The sequence below is a fragment of the Catharus ustulatus genome (assembly GCF_009819885.2).
Source record: "Catharus ustulatus isolate bCatUst1 chromosome Z unlocalized genomic scaffold, bCatUst1.pri.v2 scaffold_26_arrow_ctg1, whole genome shotgun sequence".
NCBI lineage: Eukaryota > Metazoa > Chordata > Aves > Passeriformes > Turdidae > Catharus > Catharus ustulatus.
The window spans coordinates 29,240-55,001 of record NW_024879445.1 but is presented as its reverse complement, the minus strand read 5'-3'; the positions used below and the strand labels follow the sequence as shown (position 1 = coordinate 55,001).

The following is a 25,762-nucleotide window of genomic DNA, read 5'->3' as shown; positions in this document are numbered from 1 at the left end:
GGTCACTACAGTGAAGGTCACTATAACCTTCACATCTTCACTCAGTCTCTCCTGGTTTGTTAGGGTCCAGTAACACACCTTGCCTTGTTGGCCCTTCCAACTCTTGTGTCAAAAAGTTATCTTCAATAATCTGCAGCAACTTCCTGGACTGTGAGTGCTGTGTTGCCCCTCCAACAAATAGCAGGGTGGTTGAAGTCCCGCATGAGAACCAGGGCCTGTGATCATGAGGCCACCTTCCATTTGTCCACAGAAAGGCTCATCAATTTCCTCCTCCTGATCAGGACAGTAAACACCTACAACAGTGTCACCTATTTTAACCTTTCCCTTAAATTCTCACCTATAAACTCTCAACTCATTCACCTGACCCTGGGTAGAGCTCATTACGGCTGGTCTCTCATATAATGAGCAACTCCACTACCTCATCACACTGACCATCCCTGACAACATTTCAGTCACATGAGTTATCCCATCATGTTCTGTCATTGCATTGAGATCAGGGCCCTTTGACCATACATAGATTTCTAGTTCTTGTTTATTCCCCACGCTGTACATGTTTGTGTCCAGGCATTTCATCGAAGTAATCAAGCAACTGGGTTACACAGAAGTGATGAGAGCAATCGCAACAGCCATACACACCCTCAGCATGGTTTACCTTTGATCCTCATCCTGAGAGGCAGCCAAGAAACATCTGTCACTGCATTAGTTGGTATGACCTAATCACCAAAAACCTAATCAAGGAGGAAGCAATGGCACATGTCGCCATTTTGAATCCCGCTGCCAAGTCCTTCAGTCTGAAGTATGTCTCTCCAAACTGTTCAGGTGGCGGACAAAGATTCTCTTGCCTGCTTTAGATAGGTGGACCCATCCCATCTCTGTTTAATAGGCTACAATCACTGAAGTGCAACCCGTTATTAAAAAAGGCAAAACTTTCTCAATGGCACCAGCCATGAAGCCAGATGTTGATCAGCACTATGCATTTACTTCTGGCTGCCCACTTTTCTCTAACTGTGAGAGGATGACTTGGGCACCAATGTTTTTACTTGCCTCACCAGGTGTTAATAGTCTTCCTTCATCCTGTCTGTGGTTTGGCTTGCAGCCACATGATAAGGTTGTTACCACATGATAAGGTAGTAGCAGGTAGCTCTCCATGCTCTTGAGAAGGTGGGGTACCCTCTTAGCAACACCATGATCCTAGAACTTGGTAAGCAGCAAACTTCTTGTAACACTTTATCAGGCGGGTAGGTGAGTGTCTCTGTGCCCTTTAGCATAGAGTTGCCCACTTCAAGTACACTCAATGTTTATTTTTATGGTAACCTTACTTGTGGACATCTAAAAACTTTGAAGCGTCATACTGGTTTTTAATCTGAATTTAATCTGGACTGTGGAAGTTGAATTGGAGCACTGTTTTTCTGGGTCACAAGGGCTCAAGATGTCTCCTGGTGGTATCTGTTGTAGGTGGATGGTTCTGAAGCCACAACTATGTCCATTTCAGCCTCTGAGTTCAGCACAGCCTAAGTTGTTAACTGTGTCTTGTTATTCAGCCACGTTTCACAACAGGTCATGAACCTGTGCACACTTTGTGCCTTTTCTTCAGTAGAAAGAAGTCAGGTTTTTAGTGAGGGATCTCTTTACAAATAATATGATTAAAACCTGGCCAGTAGGGCTTCTTTAAAGCCATGCTGCTTCCTTCACATTTGGTTTAGATATAAGCAGCAATGGCCAAACTCCTGCCTGGATCTGTTGCCTGAACCCAGACTAACAGATAACTGAATGTGATAACTGGGGCACTGTCTCGTTATCAGGAATACTGTAAGAACACTTTACTGTAGATTTCAGGCAAGAGAGGTCACAGAAGCTTTCACAAAACCGTTTCTGAAGCTACTGGATGTTTTCAATCATAATTACTGTAAGATAATAATGAATTCATAATTAATATAATTGCTTAATATTATAATAATGTTTGTTCTTATGTAAGACCTCTGCAGCAATCATACCTTAAGTTTCCTTGGACAGTCTCTAGTGCATCGTTTCTTCTTGCTTGGTGTAAGCATTGTGATCACTTTATCTAGGCCTCTTTCAAGACTTCCAAATATTTTGGCTTTTCTCTTCTTTTGGCTGCTATCCACATGTGCAAGGTTGAGATCTAATTCCACTGACTGACACCTGTTACATGAACAAATTAAGCAGTTATTTTTCACTCAATGACATAAAACTAATTATTTCAAAGATGTCACTAAAATATCACCAGATATGACAGAACAAAGAAAATGAAATCAAGTGCAATGTATTATAGGAGTTTCTGTTTGAAAGTCTGTTGAAGTTTAAACCCAGAGATGTAGCTAGAAATTCCAGTTCTTTGGAGAACTGGAATAAGAAGTCTCCTACATTATGAAAAATAGATCACATTGAGTTACATAATTTAAAAACTTTTCTCTGCCTTCATTGTTTTCTAGTGACTGTTAAAAAGAGGTTTTAGAAAGGTTTTTACCTTTCTAAAGAATAGGAACCTAGAATAGGAACAGCAGCTTGCTGTTTTAACAGGCTTCCCAGGCAACATATGGATTAAGGTAGTCTCCTGCTCTAAATCAGGAATGTACACAAATACCTGGACACTTACCTTGTTTCAGGAAGAATCTCAGCTTCTGCTGATTCATCTGCATTTGTTGCATTAGTGGGTTTCTTAACTGGGGCGATTGCAGTGAACTGACTCTCTGAAAGAAAACATCCAAGCCAAACTAGGTATGTCTTTGCATAAAAGGATTTTATTTTCTTCAGTGACAATTTCTCATTATTAATAACTTAGCTGTAACATCAGACCCCATTTTCTACCTCAGATCTATATTTTGGGAATCATAAAATTTGTTTTTAATGCTGCCTCTACTCTACAAATTAAAACTGTGACTGATTTCCCCACAGGACTCTACAAATCAAACCTTAAGAGTAACCATTGCAGTTCAATACTAGAAATTTGAGGATTAGAATTGCTTTCTTGCTCTGCTACTGGTCCACAAATAAACACTGAACAATTCACTGCAATGAACAGTTGTATTCTTCAGTGATCCGCTTCCACTATATGAAGAGTGTAAGTTTATATAGTCATGGTTAATACACAATGTACATGCTAAAAAGTCACTGTCTGCAGAGCATGGTTTTAAAGGCGCAGGAGAAAGCATCAAGTGAAACAGTCAGCAAATAAGTTGTCACAATTAAACCCAACTTCAATGTTCAAAGTTTCAGCTCCCTACAGATTTGCACCTGGCTCCAGATAAACAACCTCAAAATTTCCAATGGCTACTTCACTTTTCTATCTCAAAGATCTTTCAACACATCAAAGAATTAGCTTTTTTTGTTTTATCCTCAGAAATGTCACAAAATAAATGAGCCAGAAATGTTTCTACATTTCCCATTTCAGATAGTATCTCATTTGTTTTTAGACAAACGTCAGACATTACAAGTTATCATGTAATATCTTAAGACAAACTCATAAACCAGTACTTGTATTGCTATTCTTTATGAATGATCTCATTAAAGAGCAGTATGTTCAAAATCCCTTATTCCTCAAATCAGCCTGCAAGGACTTACAGTTTCTGAATAATGCTCCTCAGCAACTGAAATGAGTTTCCTATTGCAAGGAGCCTTTGGCATGTGAAGGACAGAGCTAGCATTTACAGTACCAACACCAAAACTTTTATGGTAATCATTGAAGGAAATGGTAATGTACATATGGGATACATACACGACTAGACAGGCTGATGACTGAAAATTCTGGTAACTCAGAAAAGCTGACATAATTTAGACAGATTTCTGTGGTCTATTGCATAGCTACAAGACCTACATGTTGTTAACAGAAGCATTTTCACTGCTATACTGGACTGCCCCTAAGAAAATGCTGACGTGCAACCATAAGAAATCCAGAAGTTAGATTTCTCTTAGAAGCAGCAATTAAAGCAGATTTAACTAAAAGTATGCTTTTTTTTTCATTCAAGGTAATCACAAAGGAAAAATAGTTTTGAGGAACCTGCAATCTGAGCCTTCATGGAAAACTGAAACTAGGTGCAAGCTTTAACAAACAGCGACTGGCTCCATGTTAGGGTGTACTGAAAGGGGCTCACACATGATAACTGTGAGCAGCAACTCCTGTAAATAAAAAACAAGTACCATGCCCTGATGGATGGTAAAAACTCTTGCAGCACCCCACCAGATGTACTAGACGTGCAGAATAGTGCAAAAAATGTAAGTGTTCCAGTAGTAGATGTACTGGATGAGAAAATATTGTGCTCATATTTGAGTTTCAGTGATTCCCCAAGCAACATATATGTTCTAAGCTTTCATTAGTTACATTCTACATACCTTTGAAAGCAGGTGCCCTAAGGGGAACAGCTTGTGTCTCAATCTGACTCTTTGCAAAAGGAGTCTTAGGAGCAGGAAGAGCAAAGGGCATTTCATTTGTTAAAGCTGACACAGTCTCAACATTCTCTTTGTGTTTATGCTTCTTTGATGCCACTTTTCTTGTCACTGGAGTTGACAGTGTGAATTCCGTATCCTCCAGCTGGGCATCGGGCCTCGAATGCTACAAGAGATGTAATGAAAAGAAAAAAGCCATCCTTTGCTGTATTCTGATCACATTCAGGAACATTACAGACAAGTGAATTCTGAAGCAGGGTAAAAATACCTTATAATGTTTAAGTATAGTGCAATAGTTTGAAACTATTCAATACTTCTGATTGCCTCTGTAACTTGCTTATAAGGTTTGCAAGAAATTTGCCACTTCTTCACCAGCTCTTCTAAATTCTTTAGCTTGCACATTTAAGGCTATTACAAACCAGCTCACCTAAGCACAGCTATGACTTTCCATTTGGTTTAATTGCAAAATTTTGATTGCAAAATTTTATATTCTTGTCCAGTACAGACAGGTTGCACTTCTTCAGAAACTTGTCCAGCTCTAGCCTAAGTCTGAGACCTTATTTGTTGTGCCTTATTTTTTCCCTGTTGGTTTTTAAATCCTTATTTACTCATTTTCTAGATGATCAAAGCTCAAGTTTTAGTCAAATTACCTGGAGGAAGGCACAATGTGTGTTCAGCTACGTACTTGAAACAACTCTTTACTCCATTTGTAACTTCATTAGGCTAGGGTCTACCAAGTATTTACCTATCCAATAATTTTAAAGTACAATGAAAATAAGATCTTTTGGATTAAGAACACTGTATCAAACACCTGCTTCGTTCCATAAGTATTCGTACTAAATTTTTCTAAGGGAGATTCTTCAAACAGTGAACCTGTATCTGTAAATTCCATGAATACAAATGCCCATGGCAGTTCGTTGCAGTCTGGCATATCTTCACACATCACAGTTTTTCCAAAGTGAAAATAAATATTCAGTTGAGATTCCACTGCACAATTAAAAGTAAGATTTCATCAGAAAAGACTGCAATTAAAGTCTAAATCTAATTTCTAAGTTCCTAATAATGGAAGTTCCTATGATGGTGACATAAGTTTTACACAAGGAATAGAAATTCCCCTAAGATATATAAAACTCCTGTAGAATCCCACTCATCAGAAAAACATTTCCTTCACTCAAAGTAAACAGATTCCTCTCCAGTATTATTTGCTCAAGTAAAATAGATGGGAAAGGGATGACTCCAATTTGATCACCAGCTCCCATAATGCCTATGTCGTCTCAGAGAACACTGCCCAAGTGATGTATCATGAGGTATCAAAAGATTTTCCTTACCAAATGCAATTCTCAAGGTACAAAAACACAGACAAACATAGAGTGCAGTTAGTCACCACAGAACAAGATCTGCAATCACCCAAGCCAGAAAACAGAGGATTTGAGCCCATTAACAAGGAGGGATTCTGTGTGGCACTTGATGTATGAAATCTTCCAGATGGCTATTCTAGTAAAACCAATCCATAGAAGCAACCCAGCTTGCAAAATCATGTTAATAAGAAGACTGAACTCTTAAATGCCCAAGACTTTGGCTGACTGTGTACTTCACAGAATATTCAGAATTGGAATGGACCCTCAAGGATCACCAAGTCCAACTCTCAAGTGAATGGGCCATATGAGGATCACAACTACCTCGTTGTTATCAGGACCATGCTCTAACCAGTTGAGCTAAACTCAGGCTTCTGCTTTCTTCCTGATGTTTAGAGCACTAGAATGTTTCTCCAGGCTGAGCTTTGTCAGTGCAGAGCGGGATTTTAAGCAAGATGCTGTCCTGTTGAACTCAAGTTTACCTCAAGGCCTGTCGACATCATAGTACTGGCATGCTCTGTTAGACATGGAGTCCTTAAACGAACACGCTTGCCACGAGCCTTCTTGGATAGAAGCAAGAGGTATGTTGCTGACATGTGGTCATATTTCCACTGTGGGGTCAGGAAGAAAGAAAAAAAAGTCTTTTAATCTCCTCTTTGGAAACATTGCAAGTACAAGGCAAGCTCAGCCTTTTCAGTATTTCTATGTCTCTACAAGTTTTTCTACCTGATACGCAACCCTAATTACACATGAAGAGTAATTTCAGACTTCAAGTGATTTGCATCACATGCCTGAGATCAAGAAAAAGTCACGCTGTTGGTTGTTCTTTGCAAGTTAGTTTGTAGTTCATGCAGTAGCATGGAAATGCTGGAGTAAAGACTTTAGCTATATCCTGAAGTGAATGCAAACGCAATAATTTGGTTTATCCAATATTTCAGTCAGAGCATAAGTTTTTTGGAAGTAACTCCTGTCCATTCTTTCCCAAGTGCCAACTTTTTGCAGGATTTTCAGCAACTCTGAGTGTGTGAGGAACATAGACACCACTTTTGACATGTTTGCAGAACAGCGGAGTTAAGTTTGAATAACTTACAAGGGATTAGAAGTCTTCCAGTAAAGGACTATGCAAATGCCACAAACTTACTTGGAAGGACTTCTCCCTCTGTAGACAGGTTATTCTGCTTATTTGCTAAAGAACAAGGAGAATTAATTCCACAAATCTCTTTTAGGTATCACACACATTTTAAAAGTCTGTTTCTGCTACAGTTATGCAGAAAACCCCAGTGTGTTAAGAAACCGAAAGTATTGTCACTGCTAAAAAGTACAAAGGAGCAGAAAAGACAGTTTTAATGAAAAATTCTCAGATTCAGGTAAAACCTTGAGTACACATCATGTTTTAACTCTTTTCAGCAGCCTGCAATGTTACTGCTAATATTTGCACAATTATTTTCAAAGTATTCAGTTCAACTTTTGTCAATTGTAGTCAAAAATGACTAAACATACTAACTATTTTTAAAAATCTGTGAACAGTAACTCAAAACGCCCCAGTATTTTGCACTGGGTGTTGTTCTGATATTTTTTATATTTTTTTATTTTCCTACTCTTTATTGAACCATTTAAAAACAAAGAGTTAACCCAGGAAATGGTATCCATTCAACTATACATCTCTACAAGTCTACTCTGACTTTCAGAAGTTCAGAAGGATTTTACCACAACGGGAAAAAACAGTGAGATTTAGGAAACACGAAGACCACAATTAAATAAAAAAACAAGAAATAAACAAATTTGAACTTCCAAACCAGTAGCTTGTAGTTACAGTAGAGTTCTAGCTAGAGCTGTAGCTAGAGTTCTGCAAGGGCTCCTTAAATCTGAAATGCATGTAAAATGTCATAGTTTGGAATACGTAAGTGTTGGTCTGATAACACAGTACATTTATTTGCTCTATTACAGTATTTAATAACTGTAAATTACAGATGTAAACTTCTTACCTCTGTTATTAATTGCAATATAGTCTCCCTGCTCTGCTCATGAAACACAGAAAGTTCTGTTACACAGTCCTCATCAAGCTGTCCCAGCTGCAAGAACACAGTGAATATTGAAATATGAGGTTTTCTATTTGTCCCATAACCCATATCTCACAGTGACACTGTTTGTGAAACCCAGTGGGCTGAGTCAATAGTCTATGATGATTTTAGACCTTGTATTTCAAATGTTTAGCATCACAGCTAAACATTGTAGGAATAGACTGAAAAAGTCATACAACTTCAACAACTTCACAGCCTGGATCCTCACAGGTGAGAGATAATAAATTCAAATAAGCCAACCAAAAGTGGGTAATATTTTTAGTAGAATGGAAGCTATGCTTTCCTCTGCCTATAAACACCCAAAGCTACAAGCCATGCCCGTGTCTACAAAAGCCGGCATGCACTCATGGTGCAGAGTCACACTGTTGTTTACCTAGGGTAACAGTGGCATCTAGTGGCAATGGGAAGCATTAGCTATCTGCCGACAGATTTTGGTTTTTTCCTCTCCATACCAACCTTCATCTCTCACACAAGTAAAACAAGTGACAGAGAGACATGATGAATAATCCTTCAGTGAAATTTGTATTTTTATTCAAATTTTCATTGAGGAAAACATGTAAGATAAACCATTATCACGTCTAGCATGCTCTTCAGAATATTTGTGTTTTGCACATTAAACAAAGTAATGATCAAGCAGCCTAGAGAAGGAGCTGGTCATTTATATGTAGAAGTACTTCTCTTCTTGTTGAGAATTCAGTTACTCTGCAGATTCAGCCGCAGAATATGATGAAAACACATCTGAAATTTCTCCTCAAGAGAAATTAAGGGCAAATAATAGTAAGAGCAAGTAATAAGTAATAAAAGAATCAGAAAAGAAACACAACCTTCTCAAAGTTCCTCTTGTAACAAATAATTTCATACCACACACTATGAGGATGGTAGTAAGTCAGCAAATATTACATGAAATGCTTTAGTATCTATCTGACCAGAGTACTTACTGGATATTTACTTTGCCACTGAACAGCATCAGAAAAACCTTGCATGAGCCAAGGGTGACTTAACAGGTGTTGGACTGTAATCCGCTTCTTTGGGTCGACCTGGTGGGCCATAAAAATCAAAGTGATACTCAAATTGTGGAGAAAAATTGAAGAAACAATTAATCATCTACACAGAAGGTTAGGGTGGTTAGGAACAAAACCAGAAACCAATATTGTTTCAGAGCTTCACCAAAAAGAAGCTCATACTCAAAGATCTTAGTTGTGAAGAGCAAGTATAGAACCGACACTTACGATAGGTCTCCTAGGGATATGCAGCATGGGCTAGATTCCATAGGTGTAGCCCAAACGTATATTTAGGCTACAAAACAGCTCGTTTTTATAGCATATGAAGAACAGCCAAACGCATGCTGTTTGAAGACTTTGTTAAATCGTGTAAACTTTGCTAATTATTTTTGTAATCAAACATTTTTCCCAAAGATTTTTTGGCTGAAGGCAACAGTAATCTTTTCTTCACAAATTTGTAAGAATTAAACTTCTTTTTAAACACAGAATGTTTTTAAAATATTTCATTGATGTAATGTTTTGAACAAATTCAACAATACTTTATACATCTATTGACAGAAACAATATCTTTACCTGCAGCATTTGGTCGAGGAGCAGTGTACTGCTAGGAGAGAGCCACTTCGGAGTACTGTATTTTCCTCTCTGCAAAAAATGAAGAGGATTTAGTACTAACATTGAACCTCAAAAGGAACTACTAAATTGCTTGGACAATAGTGACATCCGCACTTTGTAAAAAAAAAGAAGAGCAGGAAGATGTGAACTTAGTTTGAAGAATTACTTGCATAAATGTCATGGCAGTACTAAAACCTTAATGCAGTAGCATAAGTACGAAAATACCAAGTTTGAATCACCAGCTGCAGTTTTCATCCACTCTGCTTGTGTGACACTTCCTTCTACACCCACTTTTGCAGCTAACCTGTTTCTTTCTACATTGCCTTGGTTCATCCTATCAACTCAGTACTGAAGTTCTAGAAGTGCAAACTTACTGAATTATGAATGACTGATATTAACACTTTGCAATGCAAACATTCCATGAAATCACTACTTTTCAGACACTAAAATTACACCATCCTCAGGATATTCTTTTTTGAACAGGTGACATGCAATGCTAAACTTTCATACAGTAGACAGGAGAAAGGATACAGATCTAGTGAGATTTTTTCAAATACAATTATTTACTGTTGTTTTTCTTCAATTTTTGATTAGAAGAAAATTAAAACAACTCCCAGATGTGAGGTGTAACAGTAGATAGAAACCAAACTAAATTCACCACTGAGAATCATTTATTTATGAATGAATATTGAGACAAAAAAAAATTAGTAAAAAGTCATGGACAAGTAACGTAACTATCATTTTGCAATGGCAGTTCTCTTTCTACAGACAAATGCCTTAATAACAAAACAGTAGGTATTATATGCAGCTGTGTTTCTAAGCACAGTATGTATTGTGTTGACATCACAGATAGAAGACTTTAAATTACATCTTTACAGACACTACTACTAAGTCGTTTAGGAATAGTTCTGTAGGCTGTTTTACAACACAGCTTTACTATGAAACTAAATAACACAGGTAATCTACATTTTGTTCTTAGCATATCACTACAGAACAAAGCAATTGTCATCTCTTGTACTGTGGGCAATACTCGATGGTAAGGTTGTGATACCTGCCAGCTGCATAAGGTCATACTAGAAGTATTTTTTTTTTTTACAGTAGTTACACCACAGCTTAATTTTTCTAGTCCAGAAGTCAAGCCACTGATTCACAAACGAAGAGATATGGAACATTCCAGGGAATTAACAGTGCATGTAAGCCATATGATTTTGATTAGATTCAAGCAGCAGATTTGACATAGAGCAACAGATTTGAGATGAGATTACAATAAATTTCTGGATTTAAAATGTCTGAAACTAAATTCCCCAATAGTGGGTGTCCTCATTTGAGATAATTTGCAATTCACAACTACATAAAATTAAAACAAATTCAGAGTGAAAATCTCAAGTATGCATCTTAACACCTGCAACATGATTAGTTTTTGACTGCTCCCAGACTAAGTTTTAAAACTTCATTTGTTGTTTCAGCTCACTTCAACACATTCCACTGGTAGACACTGCATCGCTCCAAACTCAGTTCATAGTTTTCCTGGAGTGACTTTGTGATATTGAATTGTATCCCCATTCGTCTGTTCAGCCTAGCAACAAGTTTTGCACCTTCAAGGTTGGATTTGAGAGTGAAGGGGGGCAAGTAGAAACGGTGGAATGTCTGAGGCAGCTGTTTTCAAAGCACAGAGATAGGAGTTTCATCACTTATCTCCTGGACTGTGTTGCCATGGTGGACAGTGGAGAGTGCTCTCCTTTGCTTTTAGTTAGTTTTTGACTAACTGAAGCAGAGAAGTTCCCTGGAAATTTTTTTTTTCTTCTTTTCCTGGAATTATTTGAACCTACTCTGGACTGGGGACTTTGGGGGAGCACCAGGAGCTTGCACCTGCAGCCCACTGGGGCCTGGCATGGGCAGCAGCATTTTCCAGCACTGGAGGGACTGAGCCAAGCTACTACCCACAGGAGAGAGACTTTCTGAATTTGTCATCCCTTCAGAGATTTTGTTGTTCAGTATTGTTAATTTTTTTGTGATTTGCCTGTTGAATAAGCAGGTTTTTTCCCCTTCTTTCTAAGGAAATTTCTTCCTGAACTGGTTGGGGGAGGGCCTTTGAAGGTTTTTCTCTCAAAATTTGCCCTAAACCAGGACAATAGTTCTTGTACATGGTGGACAATGGTAACTACACAGAATCATTTTTTATATTCTTAAGTAAGGTCTCCATTTCACATCTGATTTCTCTGCTCAGTGAATGCCTTAAGCAGTTGGATCATTTACCAGGTTCTGCATCCAGGTGTAATGAGCACCACAATGGGTTTTGTCAACCTATGTGACAGCATGCTTACAAGTGGACATGTTCTCAATGTACCTTCTCAATGTCTGCCTTCTGGGTAGACAACACAGCTGACACCACAAGCAAAGAGGGAAAAGCAGCTCAAGTCTATTGACAACTCAGCTGCTTCCACTTCATAGCAATTTTACTGAGAAACTTTAAGTGCTTGCTAGCATTATCTGGACAACACTCCTAATCATATGGTTTAGTTTAGATAGTCTTGCAAATAGCAAGGAGTTGGACTTGATGATCCTTTTTGCTCTCTTCCAACTCAAGATATTCTGTATGAGTTGGGAAGTCATGTAATTTTAATGGCATTTTGTCTGAACCTTTTACACACCTTTACACAATCACTTTGTAAATAGTCTTTGCTTATTTTTTCCCCTTTTAAAAATGATTTAAAGTTCTCTCCAACAACTCAAACTGAGCTTCCTATAGATCTTCTGTCAAGGTACTCAAAGTGTACTCCAATTCCACATTAAAAATCCACAATCTTTGATGAAATAATCAGGTGCTTTATAGAGCTCAGACTGTTACGCACTCTGAAAACATTTCCTGTGCAAACCAATGTCAGTTGTCCCCTGCCAAAGTAGCCCTCAAATACTCTCAAGGAGGGTTTTTTGGTTTTTTTAAGCCATAACAGACTCTTGGTGAAAGGAGAATGAGGTAGACAAATCCAAAGCCATTACTCTACACTGCTCTTCATCATCCCACTCAGAGCAAGCTTTAGCAACACAGATTTTTACGGAAGCACAAAAGTGGCTGGCAGGGGTGCATGTGTGATGAGGAACAGCAGCTGTTTAGCCACATCAAGAGGATTTTACAGGGAAAGAACCAATGACTTAATTACACTATTTACTATTTATTCAAATCCTTTTGGAGGAGGGAAGTACAATAGCAGATGCAGAATCCCACTTTTCCTAGACATGAGAATGGCTGGCATTCAAGAAGAGTATTTTTAGTAATTTTTAGGGAGAAGACAGTTAAACACTCAGACATAAAAGTCCAGCCCGCTAGCAAGAAAAAGCTTTCCCTGAAACTCACTTTTCTACTGTATCATAGGACCAAGCTAGAGTACTGCACAGACTGAGGGAAAAGAGAAACAAACCCACAAAATACTGACGAAAAGAGAAGCGAAGTATAACAAAACTCAGCAGAGAAGCCTTTTTCTTCTCAAACCAGAAAGCAAAGATCACCCATAATGTTTAATGACTCCTGTTCCTCATGTATTCTAGTATCATCAATACCTACCATGATCTTCCTGTAGACTGCCATGACATTGTCGTCATCAAAGGGAAGAAAGCCACACAGCAGAGCATACAGTAGTACTCCCATACTCCAAATATCTGCCTAAAAAATATAAGTGAGAGTTCGCAAACCTCATCTGTCTAAAATGGCTTAGAAACTGATCACATTGTCTCCTTTTGGCAAAGCCCATATACAACTTGTGGAAAGTAGGTTCCTTAATTCTGGACAGAACAATTACAGTCTAAGTGAAAGCACATGATTTCAATTCACTAGAACACTAGAGAACTAGTGAGACCATTACCCTTTCCCTTAGGTCGCCAAATTGTTGCATTACTTTCAACTTACAAGGATTTCACTTACAAAAAGGAAATCAAATTCATCTGTAGGGACTTTTTACTCAAAATTATTAGTGATTATGACAGTGTTATGTACAGTTACAATCAGCTTTAAAGCCCCACTGTTTCTTCTCTGCATAGACATGGCAAGGTCTACATGCCTTAACTCCCACTTCAATCATAATGATACAGGAGGTCTGAAAAGCACTGACTTTGTGGAAAACAACAAAAAAGTAAGACTTAGAGACCAGGGACAGTGGTAAAAAGGAGGCAAAGGACAAGAGACTGACTCCATCCAAGAACACAGATAGTAAGGAAGTTTGAGGAGATTGGAGTTGCAGCATTTTGAATGGGTTGGCATTTTGAATGAGTTGGCAGACCCCAATGCTCTGTACATAGAATCAAAGCTGGAAAAATGCTATTTTGTTCTCTTTAATTTTACTACACTGGACAATAGAAATAACAAATTTTCATACAAGATTTCAGAGGCAAAGTACACAAGATACTGAGTCTGCACAGAAATTTGCAACAAGACCCGGATAATTAACAGAGCAAATTGCTGCCTGGAATAATGTAGTAGAAGGCAAATATTTTTGGTAGAGCAACACCTGGGGTCAGTGAAGGATTAGTCAGAGATGAAGAAGACAGGTACAGAATGTGTAGTCAGAAGCTAATCCAAGCTGTGACTGCTCTGTCTCAGAGCTTCAGAGAGCAACTGAGGCAGCATGACATTGAAGAAAGACACCAAAGGAGTATATCTGAATCTCACCACATTTAAATACATGATGCACAGGGAAAAAAACTACCCTAATCCACAATTGTATCACCTACCTCTGAGCCAATGTATGCTTTGCCCTGAATCAGCTCTGGTGCTGCATAAGCTGGGCTCCCACAGCAGGTGTTCAGATGGTAATCAAGGCCACCCTATAACAAGACAAAATTAATGACAAAGAAGCACTTGCTCTAACATAAATGGTGTCTTCTAGCAACGACATACTGGAGGCCTCAGAGGCTTCATTTTCCAATGTTGTGTATATAGAGTTATCTAAAATTTTGCTTTGGTATACTATATGACTTCACCAGGCAAAAACTGTCCAAGACCAGGAGAATCCTATAAATGTTCAGGTACCAAACTGCTCCTTCACATGTTATCCCATCCAGCCTTTTCTGCAGCTCCTCCTGTGATAGGAATACTTCCCTTTGTGACCAGAAAGCAAACAGATGGAACTTGGGAATCAGTAATCCAAGAGCTACTGGGCAGGAGGCTGGTTGGATATTTATATCACTATTAAGGCAATAAATTCATAAAGAGCACTAAAATGCTTCCATATTAACAATGTGTTATTCCTTAGCCTTGGCTTTTTTCTACGTAGATCACAGTGAGATGACATTGTACCACCAAGATGGCAGTCTAATATTCCGATTTCCTGCAAGGTGCTTTAACTTGACTCAGCTAAAACAAACAGAGAACTTTGGATCAGTAAGGTCTTCCCATTAAATTCCTTCTTCCCAGCACCCATCTCATATGTGAAGAAGACAGAGTAGCAATGTAGAAACCAACTTTAAACTTGTTAAACAACTCACTACAACCATGTGGATCCAGAGGCTCTGTAAAGATAAGGGGAATCTATTTGATCCCCAGTCTCCAAACACAGACAAATCCTATGAAAATGACACATGCTATTGAAAATTACTGGGGGCAAATTGACACTAACATAAGCTTTACAGTACAAGCCTTTGTGGGAGTAGGGTAATCTGTGCCTTATATCATCATGAAAAATCAAGTGTAAGAAGAGAAAAACTGATATTCTGCTCAGAAAATGTGAAACTGTCTCACACTGCTAAGGCCTTACCAATCAATTAGCAGTGGGAGAACTACATCAACAGCTTGAATTCAGGGCAAGGTTCTGCACTGCACCCTGAAGTCACACCAGCAGTTTTCATGTGTGCACTGTAGCTGATTAAGCTCCGCTATGACAGCAACTGACACCCTTACCTTCGGCTTTGCACAAAGTCCAAAGTCTATCAGCTTCAGATTATGTTCCTCATCAATCAGCAAATTTTCCTAGTAAAAGTGAAAGTGGTAATGAATTCTTACATAACACCAGGTATCCAAGAAACCACATTTTCTTTTATCCTATTTATTCTTGCCACTACCAGCCATATTTTACCTAAAGCTCTGTTCTGGAGATTTTGGTCTGTTGCCATATATCCTATATTCCACATAGAGAATACAAGCTCCTATCTGCTCAGAAAGGCCTAGGGGGCTGCTAGACAGAAAGCAAAAAATTGTGAGGCAGCAGCCTGCCCTGACAGAAAAGGCAGACAGTAATATCCCAGACGGTGTGAAAAGAGCCACTTGCCCTCTGTTCACCACAGTGAGAACAGCACATTCAGTTTCTGCCCACCCTCTAGCACAAGGAAGGACACCAGGATGGACACCAGCCTGTCCAGGGTGCTGCAGCACTTCTTCCATGAGGAGAGGCTGAGGGAGAGATGGTTTTTCAGCCTGCAGCTTTAGTGGAGACCTTGATACCGAAAATAACAAGAAAAGAGCTAATGTAGATATAGCAATAGCAGTAGTTATGCTAAGGCTTAGAAAGCAGCAGTTCACAAGCAGGCCCTGGGAATGTACTAAGAACCACAAACTGATAATTAAAGGATCTAGTAGGGCATGCAGAACACAGCAAAATAAATAATTAAAGGATCTAGCAGGGCATGTAGAACACAGTAAAATAAATAAATGATAAAGGTTAATGTATAATCAATGATAAAGGGTTCTGGTGGTGGGATGACAAGCAAGGGGGATTAAAGGGGGGTAACCTATAGTTTTGAGTAGACAAGCGTGTAGAATTTATGACTTTATAGAAATAATATCTATGAGATTTACGTAACTGTATTGTCTTGAAGAATATATGCTATTGTACTATTGTATGTAAATCACTTTGTAAAGGATATAAAAACCTGTCGGAAAAGGGGTATGGTGGGCTCTGACTTTGGACACTAGTCCTCAGACCCCAGGGCCCTCAATAAAGCACCGCACTAAACAACCTAGTTGTTTCGTGTCTCTCTGTCGGGCAACAGTTTTCTGGCGACCGCGGCAGGACTCCGAGGGCTGCTGGGGCGGTTCGCGTCCTGATCCACTCCACGCCGGCACCGAGTGATTCTCGGGGAGTCATCGGTTCGTGCCCGACCCCGCGCCTGTCGGACAACTGCAGGAGGTAAGCCCGAAGGTGCTTTATTTTTTTGTGGTATTGGGTGCCTGCCCGTAAGACGAAGCATCGGCTCCGCTGGGTTGGGCTAAAGACGTCTTGGGTAATTGGGTAAAGCCTAGGCGCCGGCTGTAAGACGCGGCGAAAGCTGCGCTGGTCCGGCACTTGTTCCCCCGCGGCGTCGGAGGGTGACAAGTTGGTTGGTTGGTTGGTCTATCCTTCTATCTGTATAGATTTTCTTTCTTTTCCTGTCTATTCTGTTTAGGAATGATGCCTTTGAAAACGTTTAAAACTCTAGCAAGTTCCGGGATAGAAATCCCGGACGACTCGCCTTTGGGCTGCTTATTACAACATTGGAATGCGGGGAATTTTGGTCAAGAACTAAGTAAAAGGAAGTTGATTGATTTCTGTAATAATGTGTGGCCTTTATATGAACCCGATGGTATGCAATGGCCTAGAAATGGTACACTGAATCCTGACATTATTACACCTTTGATGCATTTCCTACAAAGTAATGAAAAATGGGATGAAATACCGTATTTAGACCTCTTTTATTATTTGAAAGACAAACCAGAGTGGCAAAAGGAGTGCGGGATCATGGTTTTGAAAACATTAAAGGTGAATTGTGAAGGATGTAAGGGGTGGCAAAAAGAGAAGGAATGCTCGGTTAGGTTTTCGGAACCTGAGGAGGATGTTTCTTTGTTGGTAGCCCCTAGTGCCCCTCCAATGGAGGAACGTGACTCTGGAGAAAGTATGCCAGAGGTAGAAAGGGAGGATCGGGAAGCAAAAGTAGAAACCGCAGATATACCACGAACCCCCTTAAGTGAAAGAACTCGGAGAGGGTGGTGGGAGGTAGAAAGAAAGAAAAAGGAAGAGGGATGGCAAGGGGGGGGGAGGCTGATGGGTACGGGAGGACTTATGGGTCAATTGAATATGGGAAGAGGAAGAATGCAGCTAGGGATAGATCAATGTGCTATATGTAAAAACAGAGGGCATTGGAAAAATGAGTGTCCTCTCAACCAAGGAATAGATTTTGGGGGAGGAATTATAGCTAGTGGGGGTGGAAATCAGGGAATGATGAATAATACAGGTGCTTTCCCGGGAAATCCACAAGGTGTTGCCCAAGCCTTTATGATGGGGAATTATCAAAATTCAAGTTGACTAGATGAGGACCTGAAAGTAGTAATGGAAGTAGATGGGGAACCGTTAGAATTTAGAGTAGATACGGGGGCATCATACTCAGCTGTTAACACTAAGCTAGGACCCTTGAGTGATTCTACTATCCAAGTAGTGGGGGTTACGGGACAAGTTGAGGAACGAACATTTTTGCGTCCATTAGATATAAAATTTGGGGGGAAAGAATTTGACCATCAATTTTTATATATGCCAAATAGCCCAGAATCGCTATTCGGGAGGGATCTATTGTGAATGTTACAGGCAAAAATAATATTTGAAAAAAGTAGAGTAAGATTAGAATTTCCTGAGGAGAATATTGCTAAGTTGTTTGTAATAAAAGAAGTTGAGGCAGCAGAAATACCACAGGAAATAGAGCAAGCTGTAGTACCATGGGTATGGGAAACAGGAGTACCTGGAAAATCAAAAGCGGCACAACCGGTTGTAATAGAACTAAAGGAAGGAGCCTCCCCAGTACGGGTAAGACAATATCCTTTGAAATTGGAAGCACGAATAGGAATAGCACCCATGATTGAACAATTTCTTAGCTTGGGAATTTTACAGGAATGTGAGTCAGAATTCAATACTCCGATATTCCCAGTCAGAAAGCCAAATGGTAAGTATAGATTAGTTCAAGATTTAAGAGCAATTAATAACATCACTAAAGATATACACCCAGTTGTAGCTAATCCGTATACATTGTTGACAGCTGTGTCGGAAAAGTTTAAGTGGTTCACAGTGATTGATTTGAAAGATGCATTTTTCTGTATCCCTTTGGCACTTGAAAGTAGGAAATACTTTGCCTTTGAGTGGGAGAGCCCAGACACAGGACGCAAGAAGCAGCTCACCTGGACGCGTCTACCACAGGGATTCAAAAACTCACCAACTATTTTTGGAAATCAATTGGCTCGAGAGTTAGAAGAATGGAAGACGACTCAGGTAAAAGAATCACCTTTCTTATTTGCTCTCATACAATATGTTGATGACATCTTTATAGCTTCCACAGAAAAGGATGTTTGCCTCAGACTCACTATTGGATTACTTAATATGCTGGGACAAGCTGGATACCGAGTATCGAAAGAAAAAGCTCAGCTGGTAAGGACCCAGGTAATTTACCTAGGCTGCGAAATTTCACAAGGGGTGCGAAAGTTGGGAGTTAATCGAATACAAGCAATTTGCACCATACCCACACCACGGAATCCGCAAGAGTTAAGATCCTTTTTGGGCATGGTGGGGTGGTGCCGCTTGTGGATCCCGGAATTTGGACTAAAAGCAAAACCCCTGTATAAGGCAGCCAAAAGCCCTGTGTTTCAGTGGGGACAAACGCAAGAAAAGGCATTCCAGAGTTTGAAACAAGCCTTAAAGGAAGCCCCAGCACTAGGATTGCCAGATCTTACAAAACCTTTTCAACTATATGTGAATGAGAGACAGAGACTGGCAATAGGGGTTCTCACCCAAAAACTGGGCTCATGGAAACGCCCAGTAGGGTACTTCTCAAAACAGCTAGACACTGTAAGCGCCGGATGGCCTGGTTGTCTTAGAGCTGTGGCAGCAACAGTGCTCCTGATTCGGGAAGCCAGAAAATTGACTCTGGGAAAAAGGATGGAAGTATTTGTTCCCCACATGGTCATTGCAGTTTTGGAACAAAAAGGGGGGCATTGGCTCTCGTCAAGCCGCAAGTTACAATACCAGGCACTTCTCCGAGAACAGGACGACATTGAATTAAAAACAACTAATCATCTTAATCCAGCAGAATTTCTTAGGAGCAGCAGCCAGGGAGAAGGAGGCGAATTGACGCATGATTGCGTGGAAATCATTGAACAGGTGTATGCCAGCCGGAAAGACCTGAAAGATGAGCCTTTGGAAAATCCGGAATGGAAACTGTTTACAGATGGATCCAGCTTTGTGGAAAACGTGAACCAGGTATGCGGGATACGCAGTAGTGACTTTGACACAAATAATAGAAGCTCGAGCCTTAACCCCGGGAACTTCAGCCCAGAAGGCCGAGATACAAGCTCTGGTAAGAGCCTTAGAATTGAGCCAAGGGAAAAGAGTAAATATTTGGACTGATTCAAAATATGCCTTTGGAGTAATACATGTACATGGAGCTCTGTGGAAAGAAAGAGGACTGTTAAATTCTCAAGGATCAGAAATTAAGCACAAAGAACAAATATTAGCACTATTGGAAGCAGTGCATAAACCTCAGGCAGTAGCAGTGATGCATGTAAGAGGACATCAAAATGAAGAAGGAAAAGCGTTCCAAGGAAACCAGTTGGCTGACAGAGTTGCCAAACAGGTTGCCCGAGAGGTATGGACACAATTAGCTTTATTACCAGCACGATTTAACCCTGCCACTTCCTTTCTTGAGCAGAAACCATGCTATACACATGAAGATGAGAAACTTGCTCAATTTCTCCAGGCCCAGAAGAATGAAAAAGGATGGTATGTCACAGCTGTAGGTCAAGTTGTGTTGCCAACAAAGGTAATGAAAACAATTTTAGAAATCGAACATAACAAGTGCCATTGGGGGGCAGACGCATTAGTACAATTCTTAAAACATGAGGTGATTTCCAACCAGATGTTAACAATGGCAAAACGGATTAATGCCACGTGTCCAGTCTGTATTAAAAACAATCCAGTGACACGAAGGCAAATACAATTAGGAAAGCTACGAGTAGGGCCGCAACCGGGAGACTATTGGCAAATAGATTTCTCAGAATTACCAAAAGCACAAGGGTACCGTTATTTACTGGTGTATGTGTGTACCTTTTCAGGGTGGCCGGAAGCTTTCCCATGCAGGACTAACCAGGCAAAGGAAGTAATGAAAACCTTACTACAAGAGATTATTCCTAGATTTGGGATCCCATTAGGAATGTCCTCAGATAGGGGACCTCACTTTGTAGCTGGAGTAGTCCAAGAGGTAGCCAGAGTATTAGGGATAGCTTGGGATCTCCATACGCCCTGAAGACCACAATCTAGCGGCCAGGTAGAATGGATGAATCAGGCATTAAAAGGGCAGATTAAGAAAATTTGTCAGAAAGCGAAGATACAGTGGCCTCAGGCACTACCTCTAGCCTTGCTAAGAATCAGGATTAAACCCAGAGAAAAGATAGGAGTAAGTCCATACGAAATTTTGTATGGCAAGCCATATCATGCTGCAACCTACAAAGGGGACCCTCACTTAGTAGGAGATCAAGTATTGCTAAGTTATGTTTTGTCTCTAAATAAAGTCCTTACAGCACTGCGAGGAGCATTGCAGTGGAACCAGCCTCTGCCCTTGGAAAATCCTGTCCATGACATCCAGCCAGGAGATCAAGTATATGTGAAGAACTGGAATACGGAACCCTTGAGAGAAGTATGGGGCGGTCCTCACCAGGTGATCATGACCACCTACACGGCAGTGAAAGTCCAAGGGATCGAAAATTGGATTCACTACACTCGAATCAAGAAGGTCCAGCCAAGATGGGAAGTACAGCCTCTGTCAGCAACAAAAATGGTGTTCAGGGCAAGGCCTTAGTTCTTTTAACATTAGTCTGTATAATGCAGGTGGGAGAAGCGTTTGTTAAAATCATAGTTCCAGAGTCAGATGTAATAGTGCCGGAAGGTGCGAGAGTAAATTTAACCTGTCTGTTTTCTAGCAACCAGAGAGCTGGATTAAAAGAAGTAAATACAGCTTGGAGACAAGTCACCACAGACGAAGTATTTACAGAAGGGATCGTGACACTTTGGGATATGAAACAGCAAAGAGGTAGCACCACATTGATGATATCATATGCAAGCTGATCAGGTAGGACAATTCTCATGTGTTGTGTGGATTAGAGAAAGCTTTAACTACGGAGAAATAAATGTAGATATTCAAAAAAAGAATAGGAGAGTACGACAGGTGACAGAAGTTGGAAAAACACAACAAGAATTGGGACAAGAAAATTTAATAGTGGGATTAGTTAGAGATTTTGGGCAAGTACAAAATACTACGTCCATCACTGCATGTTTACCTTTACCTAAAGCAGCGGGAGATCCAATACCATGGGGCATCATTCCCGTTGGGGAAATGCCTCCAGAAACCATAAATGGGACAAAAAGATGTAATAAAGTAATGCAGAACCATACTAAGATGGTAGAGGAAACCTATACAGTTCGAGGGCAATGGTCATCACCAGGACAAAGGAGTGAATGCTAAAAATTACCAAATGCAGTTTTTTCAAAAATTGGGCGGTTCAAGGATGTAGGATGGTGTTCTTATGACATAAAAAAAAGACAAAAACCAGTCACTGAATATTCTTATGAGATAGTATGTCAAGAAGGGAGGGAAGAATGGGAACAGTGGAAAACGATTTGGGGTCCCAGCTTGTTAGAATCTTATAGCTACATAGGACCAGTACATTGGTGTATCGAATGGTCAGGCCAAAGGGAACAAAAACATTTAAGAATGCTAGGGACCGAAGCAGTAAGACGGGATCGAATGACCCCTACACCTAGCTGGAATTGTAGCAAAATCATCACATGTGATACCCCTGAATCCCAAATTGGTTTAGTGCCAGTCCGGATACTACTAAAATGGGGCTGTGAATGTCAAAGATATAATCATACAATAACAGGAGAAATAAAGGGGGCTTGGAAAGATTGTCAGGCAACTACCGTCAGGAGTCCAGGGCATTCGGTGTGGGTAATGGGGCATGGACAATGGACTACCCATATGCCCATTAACGGCCCAGTCACACAGATTACGTTAGGGGTCCCTACCCTCTGCCCTCTCTGGAAACAGTCTAAATTAACACAAAGAGAGATACAGCCACGAACAAAGAGAGAAACAAATGAGGTGGCAGAAGAACTAGGATTGGGAGATGAAGATGAGTGGCATGAACCCTCATCAGGAGTTAAATTTGGATGGGTACTGGAATCCCTGTTTGCACAAATTTCTACATATAGAAACCGGGAGATGCTGTATAAATTATTGGGACAAACTGAGAGGTTAGCCGCAGTTACAAAGAAAGGATTTAGGGATCTAAACTTACAGTTGCAAGCAACAACAAGAATGACAGTCCAAAATAGAATGGCATTAGATTTGCTCTTATTAAAAGAGCACGGAGTCTGTGGATACCTCCAAGGAAAGGTTGATCATTGCTGTGTACATATCCCAAATGTCACAGAAGAAGTAGAAAAGGATATAAGTCAATTGGAACAAATTGAAATAAAAGTGCATGAAGTCCAGGAAGAAGCTCAACATAATTGGGTAGGAGCACTATTTAGCTCCCTAGGAATCCAGGTCTCTGGTTGGATATCATCAATTGTACAATATGTAATAATGATTGTATTGATTATTGTAGTCTGCATGATTATGTATAGATGTCTTTTAGGAATGATTGCTAGAGAAGGAACTCATACTCGACGTGTCATGAGAGCACTAACCCGAAAAGAAGTAATCCTACCAAGTCAAAGAGAAGACTCACCATCCTACTTGGAAACCATTACTTGAAGAATTGAGCATCCTTGCAGAAAATCTGAAGAATGCTCAAAAGGGGGGAGTTGATACCGAAAATAACAAGAAAAGAGCTAATGTAGATATAGCAATAGCAGTAGTTATGCTAAGGCTTAGAAAGCAGCAGTTCACAAGCAGGCCCTGGGAATGTACTAAGAACCACAAACTGATAATTAAAGGATCTAGTAGGGCATGCAGAACACAGCAAAATAAATAATTAAAGGATCTAGCAGGGCATGTAGAACACAGTAAAATAAATAAATGATAAAGGTTAATGTATAATCAATGATAAAGGGTTCTGGTGGTGGGATGACAAGCAAGGGGGATTAAAGGGGGGTAACCTATAGTTTTGAGTAGACAAGCGTGTAGAATTTATGACTTTATAGAAATAATATCTATGAGATTTACGTAACTGTATTGTCTTGAAGAATATATGCTATTGTACTATTGTATGTAAATCACTTTGTAAAGGATATAAAAACCTGTCGGAAAAGGGGTATGGTGGGCTCTGACTTTGGACACTAGTCCTCAGACCCCAGGGCCCTCAATAAAGCACCGCACTAAACAACCTAGTTGTTTCGTGTCTCTCTGTCGGGCAACAACCTCATGGCAGCCTTTTAATTCCTACAAAGCGGGCATAGACACAGTGCTAGCTCTCTACAGAAGCATATGGTGGGATGATTACAGTCAACAAGCATCACAAGATACTCACAGTGGTACTAAGAAAAAGCCTCTCTCATAAAAAAAGGAAGTAAAGAGCTTAATAGGTTTTCCAGCAACATTATGGTGCCTCACCCTAGGAGAGGTCCAAGATGTGACTGATGAAGAAATTTGGGCTGACACTGTTTTAAACAGGAGATAAAAGTAGAAGTCACTAGGAGTCCCTTTCCAACCAAGTAATCTCACAATCCTATGAATCCATCAGGTCTCCAGCTACAATCCAAATTCTTCCAAGAAGGACATGGAAGACTTTGCTTGGAGAGAAGTTATTTGGACACAAGGATTTAATGAGCTGTCTAGTAAAATGCTTGTACCCTAAGAATTTGCTTTTCTCAGTTACGAATGTCTCTGAACATGCAAACTTCTAAACCCTTCTAGGAGAAATGGTCTCAAGGCTTCCATTCCCTAAACCCATGCTTAATTCTTCTGGTGACAGCAAAGCCACAGGATCAGTCTTGTGGCACATCCCTTCCCCTGCCCAATCCTCACTTGTTTACATTGCAGGAGTCACATTTTCCTTTGATTGTCAGAACAGAACAGTTTGCACAATAGAGAGGAACAATAACAACTCTCCCTGCGTACAAACTGGAATAAAAGGGATAGCAAAAATGCCTAACCAACAGTCAAATTCAAATCTATGTCTGCTCCACTTTCACCTTTATTGCACTACTGCACTTCTCCTCCCCAGGAAGCTTCTTCCTCAGATACAGCTACAGCCAAGCTCAGGTGAGGAACAAAGAAGTAGGTAAAAAAAAGGCTGTCAGCAAATGTTAACTAAAGAGCTCTAAGCACAGCAGAACAGAGAAGACAACTATCACCAGCTCCATTAAGAGAAATAAAAGTGGATCTTCATTATTATTTGTGCAAATATGATTACTGTTTAGACTTACTGGTTTGAGATCCCTGTGGGCATATCCCTGACTGTGCACATAAGCAATTGCTGAAACAATCTGCCGAAAAAATATGCGAGCTTCCTCCTCAGAAAGGTGGTCCTTAGAAATTATGTAATCAAACAGCTCTCCTCCAGGACAGTACTGCATGAAAGCAGGAAAAAAAGAATACATTTGGGATATAGTCATGAAATGTAAATGTGAACAAGGACACTGGACAGCAAAAAGGCACTCTCCTCTTTCCTTCCCTCTGCTTAATCCCAGTAGTGCTCAGGAATGTCCCAGGCCAGTGCGCAACAGATCCAACAAACCAAGAGCCCAACTCTGGCCCAATGCTTGACACAGCCATATCACACTACCAACACAGGTGATAGAAGCTGCCCAAGACATGACAACTTGGTGGCACTTCTTGGGTCCCACATATCCTGCTGGTGCTCTTTTCTGGAGTGAGAGGTGGGAATTAAAGTCAATTTTTTTACTGCAAACAGTGAAAAGTGGCTTTTACAATGAGACAGAACACAGTGTCAGCTTCATTTTTAAACTACAACAACTTGGACACACTTATCATTGAGATGATTTTCTAAGAAATGTCTCATTTGGACTCTGCTACCACCTACTGCTATGGCTAAACCCAGAAATCTTTGCCATAGCAGAAACACCATTCCTTACCTCTAAAACCATGAATATTTTCTTGGGTGTCTCAATCACATGATACAAGCGGCAAATGTGCTGGTGACTCAAGTCTTTCATGGCATCAATTTCTAATTTAACACGAGGCAAGTCATCCTAAAAGATTACAACAGCAAGGTATGAAATTGCCAAGTAGTTTGATAGCCCGTACATCACAGTAAGTCTGCACATGAGAACTGCTCAAACTTAAATCAGCACCATCTCTGTCACTTGCTCACCTTCCCTCGTCACACAGTGGTCAGTAAAACCCA

The 25,762-nt window shown here is 40.1% G+C and overlaps 1 protein-coding gene across 2 annotated transcripts in view; it reads right to left on the bottom strand.

Annotated features, from left to right (window-relative positions):
- MELK (maternal embryonic leucine zipper kinase) overlaps positions 1-25,762 on the bottom strand; it is a 30,627-nt gene that overhangs the window by 3,878 nt on the left and 987 nt on the right. For both annotated transcript variants that reach the window (XM_033086477.1, XM_033086479.1), the window contains exons 4-15: positions 25,491-25,607; positions 24,822-24,965; positions 15,344-15,412; positions 14,179-14,271; positions 13,016-13,114; positions 9,415-9,483; positions 8,779-8,877; positions 7,745-7,831; positions 6,242-6,370; positions 4,351-4,570; positions 2,618-2,711; positions 1,995-2,163 (exon numbers count right to left, since the gene is read on the bottom strand). In XM_033086477.1, coding sequence (XP_032942368.1) covers positions 1,995-2,163; positions 2,618-2,711; positions 4,351-4,570; positions 6,242-6,370; positions 7,745-7,831; positions 8,779-8,877; positions 9,415-9,483; positions 13,016-13,114; positions 14,179-14,271; positions 15,344-15,412; positions 24,822-24,965; positions 25,491-25,607 — 1,389 coding nt within the window. The remainder of the gene's footprint in view (positions 1-1,994; positions 2,164-2,617; positions 2,712-4,350; positions 4,571-6,241; positions 6,371-7,744; positions 7,832-8,778; positions 8,878-9,414; positions 9,484-13,015; positions 13,115-14,178; positions 14,272-15,343; positions 15,413-24,821; positions 24,966-25,490; positions 25,608-25,762) is intronic.